We start from the raw sequence: 17,465 nt of genomic DNA, 5'->3' as shown, positions 1-17,465 counted from the left end.
AGGGATCCAGGCAGGCACCAGCCCCCTTTGAGGTCCTGGACCAGTTTCCCACAGGGGGTCTGCATGAGGGTGGTCATGAGTGAGGATGTGTGAAGGGGCTGCGGTGGCTGTTCCTTCCCCTTTCGGCAGCGACGGTGGTGACCAGCAACCTCGTGGTTTGGGCAGTGTCTGGGATGGAGGATGTCTGCCTGGGTTTTTCCATCTCACTCCTTTCAGGGGCTCTGGGAGTGAAAAAGGCCATGGGCTGTGCACAGCTCCTGGGGTCTCTGCCATTCACAGCCCTCCCCTGCCCCATCACCACTGCCCTTCTCTCTTTCCCACCAGCTGCTGTGGCTGCCCCAAGCCTCCCTCCACACATGCACTTTCTGAGGAACCTGTGCCTTGACCCAGCTCCCATAGACAAGCTGATTGAAGCTGCCTTGCATTGGGCTCATGCCAGCAGTGCCAAGCCCATCCCACAGAATTCCCTGCCTGGCACAGAGGCCGCCGGTGCTGCCAGACATGGGGGTTTCCCTGCTGCCCTGGCCCTGCTCCCTGACGAGCCTCCAGAGAGTCACCAGAAATTCCCCCAGGATGGTTCCAGGAGGAAGCTGGTGAGCGGGGCCATGAGTCAGTGGGAGCGGCCAGGACGGGGGCAGAGCTGCGGCTGGCAACCCCCCACTGGAGCTCCCACTGCCCAGCTCGAGGGGCTGCTGGGACTGGTGCACAGTGTGTGGGGCATTGGCCCTCATCTCCTTCTGCCATCACTTGCTCCAAGGTCCCACTCCCCTCCCAGCCCTATTTCTGCCAGCACTACTCTCTGCTGCTGGGCCGTGGCTCTGCCCTCAGGGTGCCACAGGCAGCATGATGCCATGGTGTGCCCTGGCAGAGTGCCTAAGTTTTGGAGCTGCAGCTTCTGCATGTGGTGGAAAAGAAGGATGGGAATAACATGGGGAAGTCCAATGGATCTGCCACAGTGCCAGGGAGACCAGAGCCCGATCTGAATTTTTTACTATATCCCAGAGTTGTAGTCAGAAGTCTCCTTGTCAGGGATGCCCTGCAGGTTCGTCCTCCCAGGGGTTATTTAGCACCCAGCTCCCACAACAGCTTTGTGCTGTGGGCTGAGGTCCTGGCAGGCTGGAGAGTGGAAGATGTGGAGCACTGTCTGCTCCCCAAATGCCTCAGGAACCACCAGCTTCAAAGGGCTCTCAGGGCACCTTGGCAGAGGCCCTCCTCACCTCGGCTGCCAGCCAGGAGGGAGCACAGAGAGCCACTGCCTCCTGCCTGGTGAAGAGCTGGACCACCACAGGGACAAGGGAGGCAGCTGGACCCTGTGGGAGAGGGCTGTAGGGTGATGTGGCTGCAGGGTCCCTGGGCTATGTCCCAGCATGAGAGAATACTTGGCTGGATGTGTTTGTCACACCGGGCGCAGGACGGCAGCTGCTTGTGAAGCAATTTCCTGTGCCAGGGAATGGGGGCTGCTCTTGCAGGGCTGTGGTGGAGGAGTGAGGCAACCCCCTGATTTCTCACCATTGCTTCCTTCCAGCTTAGCCCACACTGCCGGTGAGTTTCCTACGCCCAGCCAGCCGTGGCCCTGGGATGCATCCCACCAGCACAGGGCAGGCGATGCTGCCTCAGGGATGGGCCCTCACTTGGGTATAGGGGTTCCTCTTCAAGAGCACAGCGAGCAGAGCCCTGACCTCTCGCTGTCCTCAGCTGTGCTGGGTGCCAGCATAACCACCTTGCCCTTTGGCTGGGCCAGGAGCTGCTGGTTTGGCTCAGCCAGAGCTGGGGGGATACTGGGGTGGGGGTGGCTGCTGAGCCCCAGCCTGGCACTGCTGGGAGCTGGGAGGACAGGCACTAACAGCAACAGGGTGAACAGGAGGATCCTCCTGATGAACCAGCTGAGCTCCATGGGGCTGAGCTTCCTTGGACTCATGGGGTTTGTGAGGGCTGGGGCAGGGGATCTGCTCTGGGACCTGTGTCTCAGCAGCCTCGCTGGGCTGCACCAGTCCTCCCTCCCCCCCGCTGACGCTGCGCCTTGTTCTCTGCCATCTGTTTTCTCCTCACTCCTCATCCCTGTTTGCTTTCCCCTTCACTGCTCTCGTTCCCACAAGCGTCGGCACTTTGGGAGAAGCAGGAAAACACCATCCCATGGCAAGATCTGTGCTGTGCTGGGTGGGAACCTGAGTCAGCAGCACCCTGCAGAGCAGGGCAGCAAGGATGGGGCACCCCTGATGTCCCAGGGCCCCAGGTGGAGCATTCCCGTGCCCAGAGCTGCTCCTGGGCAGGCACTGCCTGTGGTACCACAAAGCTCTGCCATTCAGCTGCTAGCATTTGGACTTGGAGGTCATGAGGTGAGGAGCCATGGGCATTTCCAATGCTGGAAACACTCTGACCCACTGGGGTGATGCAGCTGTGATGGGGAAGGATGTAGAGTCCTGGTGAGGGTGTAAGCTCCTAAATCCCAGGCAGGTGGGTTCCAGGTGGTTCCACTGCTATCTGCCCCCATGCCCACCCACACCCTTGCAGGTCTGGGTCCCGCACCATCAGCCCTTGGCCAGCCAAGCTCAGTGTCAGCCAGGGTGATGACATAGCTCCAGGGCCCTGTGCACCTGGCTGGCCTCAAGTGATGCCCTGCTGTCCCCACAGCTACCACGGTCTTGGGGCCAGCAGGGCAGTGCCTGTGCAGGGCAGCCCCAGGGTGGCCATTCAGGGCTGTGCTGTGGCCCGGTGCAGCTCCCAGCCATGTCCTTCCTGTCCCCACGTGGCTGCGGGAGGCAGCGTGTTTAGTAAACAAGGTGATGAAACAGTTAAGGCAGAGATGGAGTGTGCGTTTCGTCACCGTGGGAAGGGAGAAGGGAGTGTGAGTCGGCGCTGAGGGGTCTGAGGGTGACTCACTGCCCTCCCACCCCATAAATAGGAGCGGGTAGCCCGGCGGCATCCAGAGCAGACAGCGGGGACCAGCACAGCCGCATCGCTCCTGTCACCGCCGAGCCATGGCACTCCTCCTGGCCCCGCTTGTCGTCGGGCTGCTGGCTGTCTCCTGCGGTGCGGCCCCTCTCCAGGGCAAGCCGCAGGCAGTTGTCACCTTCCCGGGGGACCTAATCAGCACCTTGCCGGATCTAGAGCTGGCAGAGGTGAGGGGAGCATGGCCCCGTGGTGCCCTCCTGGCACCCAGGTCCCCAAGGGGGCACCCAGGCTGACAGTGAGGGGCTGCAGGCACGGCTTGAGAGCAGTCGGTCTCCTTGAGCTCAGGGAGGCACCCAGGCTGGGATCAGTGCCCGGGGCTGCTGGAGCCCCTCTCACCTCACTCCTCTGGCTGCCTTTCCTCCACAGCGCTACCTGCAGAGGTTCGGCTACACCACGGAGACGGAGGCTAAGATTGGTGGCAGGCACATGTCCCTGGGCAAGGCACTGCTCAAGATGCAGAAGCAGCTGGGCCTGGAGGAGACGGGAGAACTGGATGCTGCCACACTGGAGGCCATGCGAGCCCCCCGCTGCGGCGTCCCTGATGTGGGAACCTTCCTTACCTTTGAGGGGGACCTCAAGTGGGACCACATGGACCTGACTTACCGGTGAGTCTGCTCTGGAGATGAACCCTTGTGTCCCCAGGGTGATGGTCCCAGGAGAATGGAGAGGCTGAGGGATCAGGAGGTTGGCAGCCTCTCCTCAGTCCTTCTCTGGGCTTGGTGCTGCCTGTACAGCTGGGTCCCAGTGCTGCCAGAGCCAAGCCGGCACAGCAGCAGCATCTGCTCCCCAATGCCCAGAAGGGCACCTGAGCCGTGGGTGAGGTCAAGGGTGGTGATTGCTACCACCTCTGGGGGTGGGAGTCTGCTCCTTCCCAGAACAGGGTCATTCCTGCATGAGGAGGGGACCTGGCAGCACTGACCCTCTGTCTCCCTGGCAGGGTGATGAACTACTCCCCTGACCTGGACCGTGCTGTGATCGATGATGCCTTCAGACGGGCGTTCCAAGTGTGGAGTGATGTGACCCCTCTCACCTTCACTCAGATATACAGCGGCGAGGCAGACATCATGATCATGTTTGGCACTCAAGGTGATGTCCTTTGGGCAGACAGGGAGTGAGGAGGGGCCTGGTGACGCACCCTGCCTGTGAGATCCTTACCCCATGTCTCCTTGGACTGTGCCAACCCTGCCCCAACACGTGTTGGGTGTCTGTGTGCATGCTGGGGACGTGAGGGCTCCTCCGGCAGGTCCAGCTGAGGGTGCTTTTCCCTGCAGAGCATGGGGACGGGTACCCCTTCGACGGCAAGGATGGGCTCCTGGCCCACGCCTTTCCCCCAGGCAAGGGCATCCAGGGTGATGCCCACTTTGACGACGATGAGTTCTGGACACTGGGAACTGGCTTAGGTAAGGGCAGGGTGTGGTGGGCTGGGGGAGTCTGATGGTGCCAAGCCCAGCCGCAGCACTGAGCCACCCCTCTCTGAGCAGTGGTGAAGACCCGTCACGGGAATGCCAATGGAGCCGAATGCCACTTCCCCTTCATCTTCGAGGGCCGCTCCTACTCCCGGTGCACCACGGAGGGGCGCAAGGATGGGCTGCCCTGGTGTGCCACCACCTCCAACTATGACCGGGATAAGAAATACGGCTTCTGCCCCAGCGAGCGTGAGTAGTGGTGACCATAACCCCTGCCAGCCCCACGGTGCCTGGCGCTCTCCTCACTCTCCCCCACCCCACAGTTCTCTACACCAATGGTGGCAACAGCGATGGAGCCCCCTGCGTCTTCCCCTTCGTCTTCGATGGCGCCTCCTACGATACCTGTACCACAGACGGGCGCTCCGATGGCTACCGCTGGTGTGCCACCACCTCCAGCTTCGACCAGGACAAGAAATACGGCTTCTGCCCCAACCGAGGTGCCAGCAGGGAGGGGGGCATGCAGGGGAGGGGGCACAGAGGGTGGGCACATGAGGGATCTCAGCATTGTCCTGGTTCTGGCCGGTGCAGCCAGGGGCCAGGGACAGCTTCACTGACACTTTGCTGCAGACACGGCGGTGATCGGTGGCAACTCCCAGGGGGACCCGTGCGTCTTTCCCTTCACCTTCCTGGGGCAGTCCTACAGTGCCTGCACCAGCCAGGGCCGGCAGGATGGCAAGCTCTGGTGTGCCACCACCAGCAACTACGACACCGACAAGAAGTGGGGCTTCTGCCCTGACAGAGGTACTGGCCCTTCTGTCTGTGCTCTCCTTTGTGCCTCCCAGACCCACGGCGTCTTGTCACACTTCTTGCGGGGATCACAGTCTGGATGGTGTGTCCTGCCCTGTTGTGGCCCACCAGGCACTTAGGCCAGTGCTTTCTCCCAGGTTACAGCATCTTCCTGGTGGCTGCCCACGAGTTTGGACACGCACTGGGTCTGGACCACTCCAGTGTGCGTGAGGCTCTGATGTACCCTATGTACAGTTACATCCAGGACTTCCAGCTGCACCCCGATGACATCCAGGGCATCCAGTACCTCTACGGTGAGCAGCTGCACTGCAGCTGGGTGCACTGGGTGTCCCGTAGCACCAAGCTGATTCCAGCCTCATGCCCTGCCCTGTATTCACTTAGGTCGTGGCTCTGGCCCTAAGCCCACTGTGCCTGCACCTGCTCCCACTGAGGAGCCCCAGCCCATACCCACAGAGGAGCCCCAGCCCATACCCACAGAGGAGCCCCAGCCCATACCCACAGAGGCTGGCAGCACCTCCACCACTGAGGAGGAGGAGGAGACGCCAGAGCCCACAGTTGGACCCATTCCTGTGGACCCCAGCCGGGATGCCTGCATGGAGAAGAACTTCGATGCTATCACAGAGATCAATGGGGAGCTGTATTTTTTCAAGGATGGGTGAGTGGCAGCATCCAGCACCTCCTGCCCTGCTGAGGTGGGATGTGGGGGAACACAGGGATGTGGGGGATATAGGCTGTGGCAGACTCAGATGATCAGGACAGCTCATCTTCCCCACCAGGAAATACTGGACCTACTCTTCCTTCTGGAAATCGGGCGTCCAGGGTGCCTTTTCTGTTGCTGATACCTGGCCTGGCCTCCCCGACACCATCGATGCTGTTTTCCAGGATTTGCTCACCAAGAGGGTCTTCTTCTTTGCTGGTGAGCTCAGACAGCCCTGAGAGCTCCCAGGCTTCACCAGGCTCCTCCCACTGCCCGTGGGACTGGGCTGACACCCGCACTATCTGCCCTGCAGGTCGGCAGTTCTGGGTGTTTTCTGGGAAGAGTGTGCTGGGCCCCCGGGGGATCGAGAAGTTGGGTATAGGGAAGGAAGCCGGCCGCCTCTCGGGGGCCCTGCAGCGGGGCCGCGGCAAAGTGCTGCTCTTCAGCGGGGAGAGCTACTGGAGGTGAGCAGGACTGGAGAGCAGCAGCGCCTGCCTGAGCCCCTGGTGAGGGACTGCGAGGGGGGTCCCAGCAGCCCTGAGCACGGCTCTGCTCTCCCACAGGCTGGACGTGAAGGTTCAGAGGGTGGACAAGGGCTACCCCCGTGCCACCGATGATGTTTTCACTGGCATCCCCCTTGATGCACGCAATGTGTTCCTCTACCAAGGTGAGTGGAACCTGGCGGGTGGGTGGTGTGTGTTCAGGCCTGGGCTACCTGAGCCTCTCATGGCATTGCTCCGGTTCCTGGTTCAGCATGCTCGGGTGTGTGGGGAATGGCCCTGGGACAGGACATGCCATCAGCCCTGGTGGGTCCCTATGGTGGAGCTGGCAGGGTGCCAGCAAGGTGCAGGGTGCCATGTGCCTGTGATGCTTGGGCAGGAGCCAGGATGGGTCTTGTATGGCCAAACTCCTGCTGACCCTCCATTCCCTCCATACCTCTCCTTGCCCAGGCAAGTATCACTTCTGCCGGGGCAGCTTCTACTGGAGGATGACACCGCGCTACCAGGTGGACAGGGTGGGCTACGTCAAGTATGACATCCTGCAGTGCCCCCAGAACTGAAGGCCTGACCAGCCACCGGCTCTGCCAGTGCTGCTCCCTGCCCACTGCTCCCAACCTGCGGGCTCCTGTCTCATGGGCTGACCCCTGGGAGCCTTGTGGCTGTGGGTAGCTCCAGACAAGGTCACCATCTTCCTGGAAGAAAGGGGCAGGGGGTCCTGGGGTCGCCTCCTGGGAGCTGCCCAGCCTGGAGAGCCCCAGCTGGGGAGAAGGACTCTTGCCACAGCTGGCATTGTGCCATCCCTGCCAGTGCCAGCTCCACTGCACAGAGGCGTTTGTCTGGTGCAAACCGCACATGGATTTGAGACAAATTTGTCTTTTTCCTGAGCCAGCGATGCCAGGTCGGGCTGAGCCCCACTGGGAGCTGGCGCCTGGGGTCACACCAGGGCGGGACATGGGATTTTGCCTACTCCTTCCCAATGGCCACTCTGCCAACCACCCCCCCTGCCAATTGTCTGCCCATTTGTAATAAAGACCATTCTTTGGACACAGCCTCGAGTGCTCTATCAGCTATTGGGACTATGGTTTGGAGAACCCCTATGTGCTGGGGGCATCATCCTCCCCCAGCCCCGGGGGTCCAAGCGCTGGTGGGCAGGGGGGCACTGTCGGGGGGGCTGTCACCAAATCCCCCTTTACAAAGGACTCTGGATCCCGCAGGGACACTGGGTCTAACGGGTAGTGATGTCCCTCGGTCCCAACATGGTCCACCACCAGCCCTCGGGCCAGGGGGGTGCCCCGACTCGCCGGACCTCCCAATCCCTGGCTCCGCATAATCCTCCACACACTGCCGTCCCCTGTGTCCGCTTTTGCACCGAGATGAGGATCGGGCGGTTGTCACCGCGTGTGGCCGGCATTCAGCGGTGACCGGACTCCCCACTGCAGCTGAGACCCCGCCGCGGGCTGGCCCCATAGATTCCCCCGGGCCCGGTCTGTCCCTGCGCGGCCGCAAGAGCGCGGCGGCGGGGCCGGAGCCGGGATCGTGCCCGAGGGTGCCCGGGTCCTCGGCAGGGTGGGGCAGCCGCAACTCCGGAGCTGTAATTAGCTGTAATTAGCGGCCGCGGCTCCGGACAGGGCGGGGGCAGAGCGCGGCCCCCTCCCGTCCCGTTGGGGCACGGTCTCAGTTCGGCGGCGGCTGTGGGACCGGCCGGGCGTGGCGGAGCGGTCCGGTCCCGTCGAGTCGAGCCGAGCTGGGCCGAACGGGGCCGAAGCGAGCCGACCGGAGCGGGGCCGAGCCGATCCACCCGGACTGGAGGCAGCCCTGCGGCCGCGGGGGCGGCGCGGCGGGCGGTGCCGCGGGCACTAGGACCCCGGTCAGCGCCCGGCGGGGCCGCGCTCAGCGACCGCCGGGACCGGAGCCACTTGTGGCGACGACGGGGCCATGAGCGGGCGGTTCACCGTCACCGGCGGCGGGGGTGAGCGCCGGGGGCAAGGGGGGGCCCGGGGAGGCTCCGGAGGCGGGACGCGGTCCGCGGGAGGGTCCGCGGGGAGGGTCCGCGAGAAGGGTCCGCGAGAAGGGTCCGCGAGGGGGGCCGGGCCTCGGGGCACTGGGAGGGGGTGCGGAGCTGCGGTCGGTGCTGGCCCCTCGGAGGCAGTGCAGACCCCCGGAGTAGGGATGGCACGGAGCTGCGAGATCCGGGAGATGGGAGGTGCAGAGCAGGGAGTGGGGTTCAGCCGCCCGCCCGGGCGGGACTCCTCGTCTCAGACTCTTCCCCGCGGCCTCCGCTCCTCAGGGAGCTCCCCTGTTCCGTCCCCAACATACCGGGGGCTGTTGGAGTGAGGCCCTGCTGCTGCCGGAGCGGCGGCGGGATGGAACGGGGTTACAGCTGTGGGTCGGCTGCGGGTGCGAGGTCACCTACTGCTCCCTAGGGAGCCATGGGGCCATGGGGGAGGGTGGCTGCTGCCCAGCCGGGAGAGGGTAAGCTGTAGCCAGCCCTCAGATGCAGCAGTGCCCACTGGGCTGCTATGGGCACAGGCACTGGAGCCGGCAGCCATCGCCTCGCGGTGCCCAGGGGACGTGGCGGTGGGGCTGTGCTGTCACCGGAGCTGTATCGATCCCAGAAAACCGGCCGACGGCAGCACCGGAGCTGTGCTGCCGGAGCTGTGACCTTGCACCCTCGGCGAAGGGCGCGGGTGGGAGGCGCGAGCAGCCGGACGGACACCACGACACCAGGCTGGGCTGTGCCTCTGTCAGTGGGCTCTGGCCTTTGGGGCCCTGTCTAGGATCACACTGGCGTGGGTGATGTAGGGCTGCATCCAGTGGCAAGGGGATGCAGGGCCACTTGTCACTTTATGGCAGCTGGGCCAGCTGGGCCTGGCCTGTGGGCTGTGTTGGGGCGGAGCGGATCATGATGAGCCAGGCTGTGGCTGAATTCTGGGGCCCTCCAGGAACAGCTCTTAGGTTTGGCAGCCTTTTTGCTGGTGGGGAGCTGCGGGGAGCTGGGGTGGACATGCTGAGTGGCCATGGTGGGAGCAAGGGACACGTCCTTTGGCTGAGTTGTGACCTTGTTCCCTCCCAGAGGACAGCCAGTGGCTGGTCCTGCTGGAGGTGCCCTGTCTTGTGGGGTGGTCACGGCAGTGGCAGGGTGGCTACTTAGAGCTTGGCAGCATTCAGGGATTCCTCACATCCCGCATTTCTCCACAGCGCTGGGACCATGGATGCTGCCTCCCGGGGGGATGAATGGGAGGGGGTGCCTGGGGCTGGTGGTTGCAGGACTGGCAGGGCTGCGGGTGGCAGGCAGGAGCTCTGGACAGCAGTGGTCCCGGGAGGGACTTGGCCCTGAGTGAGTCGTTGCGCTCGGCCCTGGGCTCGGTGTTGCCTGGCCCCGTGTCAGTGTCATGCGTGGGGGACAGAGTGACGGAGATCCCGGGGACCTCGGAGCAGTGCGGCAGCGAAGGCTGCAGCCGGCCGTGGTGCCGGTGCGGTGCGGGAACCCTCGGGCCAGCTGGACGGCCTCTGCTCGTCCGTGAGCCGCCGCCGTGCTCCGGGGCCGCTCTTTGGGAAGGCACTGCCCGGGAGCGGCCCCAGGCGGGTGGTGCTGAGGAGGGACCTCAGCTCCCGGCAGCGGCGGCGGCGGCGGCAAAGGACCGGCCGGTGGCGGGCGGGGCGGGGTACGGACAAGGCGCCGCCGCGGGGGCCGCGGGGCCGGGCGCGGGTCACTGCAGGAGAACGGCCTGATCCAGGGCTTGGCCCGGGAGGCGGGATCCGTGCGGACGGGGGCGGGGGCGGACAGGGCTGCGCGGGGTCTTGGCGAGGTCTGTGCGGGTCCGTGCGGGTCCGTGCGGGTCCGTGCGGGCGGGGGCGCACAGGGCTGCGCGGCGCCGCCAGGGGGCGATAACGGGCCGGGTGGGCTCCGGTGGGGGTGTGCCCTCCCGGCCCCGCCCCGGGGCTCGCCGGTGCCGCCGTCCCGCGGGGACCCGGTCCCACCGCCGGCGCAGCGCGGGCCGGGCCCCGCGGGACCGCGGATCGATGTGCTCCACCTGGGACCCGCCCTGGGGCTGGCACTGCACCGGGGGCTGCGCGTGGGGGCTGCCCCCGTGCCCGGTGCGCTGCCCGTGGGGCAGCCGCCCTGGCCCGGGAGGGCACCGAAACATCCATCACCACCGCGCAGCCCCTCCGTGTCCCGGGCAGTCGGGCTCGGCGGCAGTAGCCATGGGAACCAACCGGTTAAGGAGCCTCTCGTTGCCATGGAAACCGGTCCCGGTGTCACCCTTGCCGTGGCTCTCGGTGCTGAGGGGGATCAGCAGCTCTCTCGCCCCCCTGGGGTCACGGGGCTGTGGGCCATAAGCCATGGAACGGGTTCTGTGGGGCAGTCGTGTGAGGCTGGCCCCGGGTGGGAGGGGAGGCCCTGAGGGGGCTTGGGTAGAGTAGGGACCCCACCAGCCCCGGCTGCACCCCCCTGCAGGGCCCCTGCCGAGAGGGGCCGGGGCACAAGGGAGGGGCAGGGTCCCCGCCTGGGGCACCGTGCACAGAGGGTACATGTGAGGGACGGGCTGCTGAGGAGGCTCCCCCAGCCCTCCCATCTCCTCCAGCCCCCTCGCAGACACTCAGGTCAGGTTTGTCGCAGACTGGGTGCCCTTGGGGTATCTTTAGATGAGCCAAGGGTGTGCAGCAGCTAGAGGCCCATGATGTGGGGGGGTGGGATGCTGCCAGGGGGCTGGAGCAGCCAAAGCCCCATTGCTGCCTGCAGTAGCTTTCCCAAAGAGTCTCCATGCCACTGAACACACCGCAGGTGCTTCAGTGGGGTGCCAAGAGTGGAGGTCCTTGCACGGGCTGTGGGGCTGAGGGAGGGCTGCCGTGTGGGACACAGGACACTTGAGTGCCTCATCAGCTGATCCTGCACCCAAACCCTTCTGGCAGCAGCTGGCAAGTGGCCATGCAGCTGTTCCTCGGCCATCACTGGGCCCTCTGGCCCCGGCTCAGCAGTGACTGCCTGGAATCCCCAGGGCACTGCAACTGGCACAGGGCTGCCTGGGGGCTCCTCCAGGAGCAGCGCCTGGTGGGAGGAGGCTGCCTCTGCTGCTAATCCCTGTGCCAGGCTGCCCAGCCGCCCACTGCCATGGCCCTGCTGCTGGCAAGACATCTGGGCAAGGGCAGCTGGGGACGCTGCGCCAGCTGCACACTGTGCTGGGCTCGCGTGACGCAGGAGCTCACAGCCCTGCCCCATGGCTCTGCCAGCCCTGCCCCACTGCTGCCCTTCTGCTCTCAGCCTCAGGCAGCTGCAGTGGCTCCCATGGCTCCCCACCCAGCCCCACGGGATGCTGTACCTCCCTCCACATTCTGTCCTGCTGCTCCAGCTGGCGTCAAGTCCCAGCTGGTGCCCGTGTCAGCTCTGGGTTCTGCTTTTGCCCCATGCTGGTGGCAGGGCCCTGACCTGTCTGGATGGAGATGAACAAGAGCACTGCATCCTGCCAAGGTGCTGCGGGATGTGTTGCCCCTGGGCTCATGGGGCTGTCAGGACAGCGTGGTGAGGGCACACAGTGATGCAAAACCCCTGCTACGACATTTGGCTGGCATCACTGCCCTTCTGTCCTGCTGCACCTCCATCGTTTTGCGGTCTCTCCTGCCCCAGCTCTTCTTTTTCCTGGGAGCTGCTTGTCCTCATGCCCCAAGCCCTCAGTGTGTGGGGTGTCCCATCTTGGCAGGATGTGGATGGGCAGGCTGTTGACAGTGCCCAGGGATCACAGCAGGCAGTGCAATGTGCTGACCAGCATCTCCTCAGCACAGCCGCCCTCACTGCCCGGGTGGCACACTGCCAGGCTGCCCGCTCCCTGCCCTCAGGAGGTTTCCCAGTGACTCCAGCACGTGTCTCGCTCCTGGGAGGTTTGACCGCTGCTGGTAATAGGACAGGCAAGGGCTGTGTGGCCGGCGGCCAGGATTCTGGCCCTGGGAACGTCTGTGAGAACCATTCCCCCCACCCAGGCTCTGTGCAGAGGGGTCTGGGACGTTCTCAGGAGTCTCTGCAGGGGTACAGGACATTTTGCAGGGATGCTTCTTGGCTTGGCCACTCTCCGTCGTCATTCCTGGGCAGCCTCTTGCAGTAAAGTGGGGCACTGATGCTCTGCCTGGCCTGGTGCCAGCATCCTGCCTGCTACTCGGACTCAGGGGCCGCTTGCAGTTGATCCCCCACTCCATGGCCAGGGAAAAGTATCGGTCTTCCTCTTTCCTTATGCCCTTATGCTGCCTGCAGCATGACTGCAGGCAATGCCAGGGCATGGATGATGCCCAAACTGTGCCAGACCTCTCTCCTTTCGACACACTGCACCAGATACCCCAGTCATGGGCATTTTGGCTGGGTTTAAGGCCAGTGCTCAGCTGGGGGATCAAGCCCCCTCAGTCTCCTCTGCCTCAGAGACACTCTCAGTTTGTCCCCACATGCTGATGGGACCCGGTGCACAGGATAAGCCAATGCAGTCTTGATAGCGCAGCCCCCTGTGCTGCCGTCAAATCCCAACCCCTGAAATGGAGCCATAATCCAGGGATTAGGGGATTAATGGTCTTTCACGTGCTCCCTCCCCCGCATCTGTTTTAGTAGGAAAATCCCTCTTGTGCCGAGCCCACGCGCTGTGGCCTCCTGCAAAAAACCACCCTCTGGTGCTTGGCACTCACCATGGCTGGCTGGACCCTGGCCTGCTGCCCTCCTGGCCAGCCACAGGCTCCTTAGGGGGCGTTGGGGGTGCCCTCTGACTCCCCAGGCCATCATGGGACGGTGGTTTTGTCCACTACATCCTGTCTGCAACCCCTTCCTTCCAGTCCCAGCCCTTGGGAGTGGGCCAGCCCCTTGCTCCAGCGCTGGCTGCTGCTCAGGGCTGAGGGATGCAGGAGTGAGGGGTTGCTGCTGCTGCAGCTGGACCGGGGCAGCCCCGTGTGATGACTGCCACACGGTGTCCTGGGTAGGGGGTGCCCACGCTGAGTTGCCCACCCTGAACTGCCCATCTTCCCTGCAGCCCTCCTGTGCCACCGGCCATGGAGCTGGGGCTGTGCTGCTGCAGCTCTCCAGGGATGCCAGGTCCCGGGCTGCAGCCACAGGGCAGGGATCAGTGCTGCCTGCCGGGCTGGGGTGAGGGGTCTGAGCCTCTCCCTGGCCGCGAGGTCAGGCTGGGGAGCAGCCGCGCTGCGGAGCAGCTGGCTCCGCACCAGGAGAAAGTAAACAATTAATTACAGCCGTCAAGAAGTAACGGAGGCCAGCGGGCTGTCATGATCTCAGACTGTGCTGGAGGAGATGCCGGGAGCTGCAGCCAGCTCCGGTTGGGGGATCCTCCTGGATTAAGTGCATGAGAGAACAGGGGGCTTCAAGCAGCCCTGCAGGGTCCCTCTACAACCCCAGCTCAAGAGTGGCCCGTGCCCCGGCCCTGTGAGTGACATCTGCAAGAGCTGGGGCCCCCATAGATGGCACAGGGCCTGGAGATTTGGCCCCATTGCATCCCTTCACCAGGTCTGAGAAGGTTGTTATGGGTGTGATCTCGGTCCCCTGGTCACCAGGGGAGGTGACATCAAGCTTGATCCCCTGTGCAGGCAGCATTCCCTGTGCTGCAGGTCAGCTGGGCAGAGCGGGGTCAATCACCTCTGTAATCCCCCCAGCCCCACTGTGGGGTGGTCTGGACGTCCCCCCCTCCCCGGGTGCCCTGGGTCGTCCTGCTGCTGGGGCAGGAGTCTCCATCCGTGGCCAAGGCCCTGATGCCCGCAGAGGGGTCCCCTGCATGACGTGGTGCTGCCCACCCGGGAGCCGCCCCCACCCGGGAGCCGCCGGTCGCGGGGCAATGGCCTCGCAGGCAGGGGCTGCCCTGATCCCGGGCCTCGGCTGCCTCTGATGCGTCCGTCCCGCGGGCAGAGGTTCTGCCCCTCTGTGCACCCCGAGTGTGTTCCAGCTCCCGAGGCTGCGTCGGGGTCCGGTGCGGGGGCTGGCGGCGGATGCGGGGCCGGTGCGGGGTGCGGGGGCTGGAGGCGGGGTTCGGGGCCGGGGCGGGTGCGGGGTCGGTGCGGTTGCGGGGCCGTCCCGTCTCGTCCCGCCCGCACCAGGCGGGCCCGCAGCGCTGCCCTAGTTCCCCCCCACGCCTGGCGCAGCCGGGAGGCGGCCCCGCTCTGCTCGCTCCTCTTTGTGCCCCCCCGCGCCGCCGAGCCCCCCCCTCCCCGCCGCGGCGGGGGCAATGCCTCCCGCATACGTGATGAAGCGGGCGGCCGGGCTGGGCTCCGCCGGCAGCAGCCGTGAGCCGTGAGCCCGGGCGCCTCCGCACTGCAGCCCCCTCCCACCGGCGCGGGGGGCGGCGCGGGGACGCGGCTGCTGCGGAGCGAGAGCTCCAGCTCCGGCGGCAGCGAGCGGCCGCGGCACCGGCGCCATGCTGAACAACCTGACCGACTGCGAGGACGGCGACGGCGGCGCCAGCCAAGGTGAGGCACCGGCATCGGCACCGACGAGCGGGACAGCCCGGGGCGGCCGCCCCCGCCGGGCCGGGGGCCGGCGCCGGCGCGGGGCAGAAGCGGCGCGGAGCCGGGGGCAGCGGGGCGGAGGGTGCCGTGCCGCGGAGCCGCGGGGCAAGCGGGAGGCACCGACACCGGCCGCGACGGCGGCTCTCGGCCGGCGGCCCCGCGGGGCTGCGGCGGGCGGTGCGGGGATGCTCCCGCTCCCGGCGCCTCCGCGCAGCCCCGGCCGCACTCCCGCCGCTGCGGCAGCCCCGGGAAGCGGCGGTGCGGCCGAGCCGTGCGGGGCTCACCGAGGAGCCTCCTCCGGGGCGGGGGCTGCTCGCTGTGCTCCGAGCGACCCTGTGGGGCTGGCCCCGCCGCTTCCCGGACAGCCCTTGCCGGTCGCCGCACCAGTCCCGTTCCCGCCTGCCCGGGATCCCCGCAAAGGTCCCCGCACCCAACTGCCGGCCCCCCACCCCTACCTCCCGCATCTCCGCTGCAGCCTCCCCAGCCCTCCCTGCTGCCGCCCCCCATCTCCGGCTGCCGCCCCCCCATCTCTCTATATCGCCTCTCTCACCCCCGCTGCCCTCCCCCCCATTCCTCTCCTCTGCCGCCCCCCATCTCCGGCAGCCGCCTCCCCATCCCGGGCAGCCGCCCCCCGCTCCCTTCTCCGCTCCCGCCCCCCACTCCCTGCCCTCCCCCGTCCCCCTCCCGCAGGGGCCGCCGCTGTCCGCGGTGCTGAAGTGGCCGCCCGGGCCCGGCTCGTCCCGGGGCCGAGCCCAGCGAGGCGCAGCGAGCCCAGCTGAGCCAAAGTGAGCCCTGTCGAGCCGGTCCGGTCCGCGCCGTGCCCCGTCCCGCTGCAGCCCTGGCGCAGGGCCGCTGTCCTCCCCGGCTCGGGGCCGCTCGGCCCCGCATAGCCCCGCCACTGCCGCTGCTTCGGCCTCAGCCCCTCCCGGCACCCGGCACTACCGAGCTGTGTGAGGGTCCCCGTTCCTCACGGAGCCACGTCCAGCACCAGGCAGCCAGACGGCACAGGCCCCGTTCTTGCGGGTGTTCCTGCCGGGCACAGGGGTGGGCTGCAGCCAGGGGGATGCAGTGTGTGCACAGGAGGACTTGCACTGCCCCTCTGACCCGCCCAGACACCGCCAAGTCTCTTCTCCAGGTGCCCTCGTGGGGTCTGCCAAAGCCCCAGCCGGGAGCACACGGCTGGCTATGGCACTGGTTGTGGGGGTCCTGGCTGCCCACAGTGGGGCCCTGGGCACAGCCACAGACAAGCTCTATGTATTCCTCTGTTCTGCCGACCCTGGTCTGTTTATTTGCATGTTTATTTGCGGCTCTGCTCAAGGTCAGGACTGGCAGGAGACTTTTGGGGGCACCTTGCAGGGCTGAGGTTGGCGCACTGGCCCCCAGCCGTGCCCTTCCCTGGGCGCTTGCCCTCCCCTTGCCCTCTGCAGCACCAGGATCTCTCCCACTCACTGATTTCCATCACGGCAGTGCCAGCGGCGTGGCAGCAGGCTGTGCAGCCATGCTGGGGTCTGGCAGGAGGGCTGGACACAGTGCCACTACAGATGGACCAGGCAGACTGTCCCTGGAGCTGAGCCTGGCGAGATGGTGCCCTGTGGGACAGCAGGTGAAGGGCTGGAGGAATCAGGGGTCTGGGGGACTTGGGGGAGCAGGGATTGTCTGTAGGAAGGGACTCAGCAGAGCTCCCCACACCTGTGACAAGCGTGGTTGCAGCGGGGGGGTGGGTTGTCCTCCCATGCCAAGGGTCAGTGGAACTCCCGTTATGAGGTCTGTCTGCAGGGACCATGGAAAACTCGTTGGGTAGCAAAGCTGTTGAATGCCAGTGGGCCCCCTCCACATGTCCTGGCTGCTCCAGTGCCGGCTGTCCAGCAACTTGCCAAGCCCAGCACAACCACTAAAGCCCTGGGTGCCACTTAGGCCTTATTTGTCAGAAAGGGCAGCAGCATCCCTGCTCAGGTCATGCTCTGGGCAGCATGCACGAGCTGCATGACAGTGGCTGGAAGGGCTCCAGCACCAGCAACCCAACAAGGGCTGGACCAGCGCAGACCCTCTGGGTAGATGGTGGGAGCGGGCAGCAGGCAGGGCTGCTGCCTGCAGTGGCCGGGCTGGCACCTCGCACTGCTCTGGTTGGGGTGTTGGCATGTCAGCCGCAGCCCCACTGCAGGGTGCCGTGCTGACACCCAGCCCGGGGACACTGGGGAGCCCGGAGAGCTCAGATCCAGGACCAGGAGCTTTGATGGAGCTTGTGTCCACGGCCATTTCCGAGGCAGGGCTTGGACTGTCAGAGAATCAGGGAAGCTGTTTAAATGCAGCCAGCCAAAACGCCTGTGCTGGAAATCCTGCGCTGCAGGGCCGGCTGATCAAAGGGAGGATAATCCTGGGTTTAGGAAGGAAGAGGATAGGTCTGAAGTAGCAGTTGGTCCAATTTGGGTCAGGCTGTGAAGGAATCCAGCCCAAAAGGCCACTGGGTGTGCTTGCTGGCTGGAGGGGGAAAATGCAGCCCTGGGATGGGGGGAGCATCCTACTCCACCATCCCACCCCTGACCCACACCCCTGCTCCCCTGACGTGCTGCAGCTGGAGCTGGCTCTACTGTGACACTGCCAGCACGAGCCAGCGCTGCTCTG

At 65.7% G+C, this 17,465-nt stretch overlaps 2 protein-coding genes across 4 annotated transcripts in view; both read left to right on the top strand.

The window, feature by feature from the left end:
• The first annotated feature begins 2,831 nt into the window (after nt 1-2,831).
• On the top strand, nt 2,832-7,406 carry MMP9 (matrix metallopeptidase 9). The gene is made up of 13 exons (XM_030288571.4): nt 2,832-3,119; nt 3,319-3,557; nt 3,890-4,038; nt 4,224-4,352; nt 4,434-4,607; nt 4,682-4,855; nt 4,986-5,159; nt 5,303-5,458; nt 5,547-5,820; nt 5,942-6,081; nt 6,176-6,326; nt 6,426-6,529; nt 6,813-7,406. The coding sequence occupies exons 1-13, from the start codon at nt 2,979-2,981 to the stop codon at nt 6,920-6,922; spliced, it is 2,115 nt and encodes a 704-aa protein (XP_030144431.3). The 5' UTR covers nt 2,832-2,978; the 3' UTR covers nt 6,923-7,406.
• A 769-nt stretch (nt 7,407-8,175) lies between these two features.
• SLC12A5 (solute carrier family 12 member 5) overlaps nt 8,176-17,465 on the top strand; it is a 30,923-nt gene continuing 21,633 nt past the window's right edge. For 2 of the 3 annotated variants that reach the window (XM_030288736.4, XM_041720236.2), the window contains exon 1: nt 14,384-14,804. In XM_030288736.4, coding sequence (XP_030144596.1) covers nt 14,753-14,804 — 52 coding nt within the window. In that variant the 5' untranslated portion in view covers nt 14,384-14,752. Of the gene's footprint in view, nt 8,332-14,383; nt 14,805-17,465 lie in introns of those variants that run through there. The other variant, XM_030288737.4, reaches the window with a different exon arrangement.

Source organism: Taeniopygia guttata, chromosome 20 (assembly GCF_048771995.1).
Source record: "Taeniopygia guttata chromosome 20, bTaeGut7.mat, whole genome shotgun sequence".
NCBI lineage: Eukaryota > Metazoa > Chordata > Aves > Passeriformes > Estrildidae > Taeniopygia > Taeniopygia guttata.
This window is presented reverse-complemented; position numbering and strand designations above follow the sequence as displayed.

Excerpts from the sequence above, each read along its gene's own strand:
- MMP9 (XM_030288571.4), top strand. The coding sequence starts at position 2,979 with ATGGCACTCCTCCTGGCCCCGCTTGTCGTCGGGCTGCTGGCTGTCTCC. Across the intron at positions 4,039-4,223 it reads GATCATGTTTGGCACTCAAG|AGCATGGGGACGGGTACCCC; the intron begins GTGATGTCCTTT and ends TTTTCCCTGCAG. Across the intron at positions 5,160-5,302 it reads GGGCTTCTGCCCTGACAGAG|GTTACAGCATCTTCCTGGTG; the intron begins GTACTGGCCCTT and ends GCTTTCTCCCAG.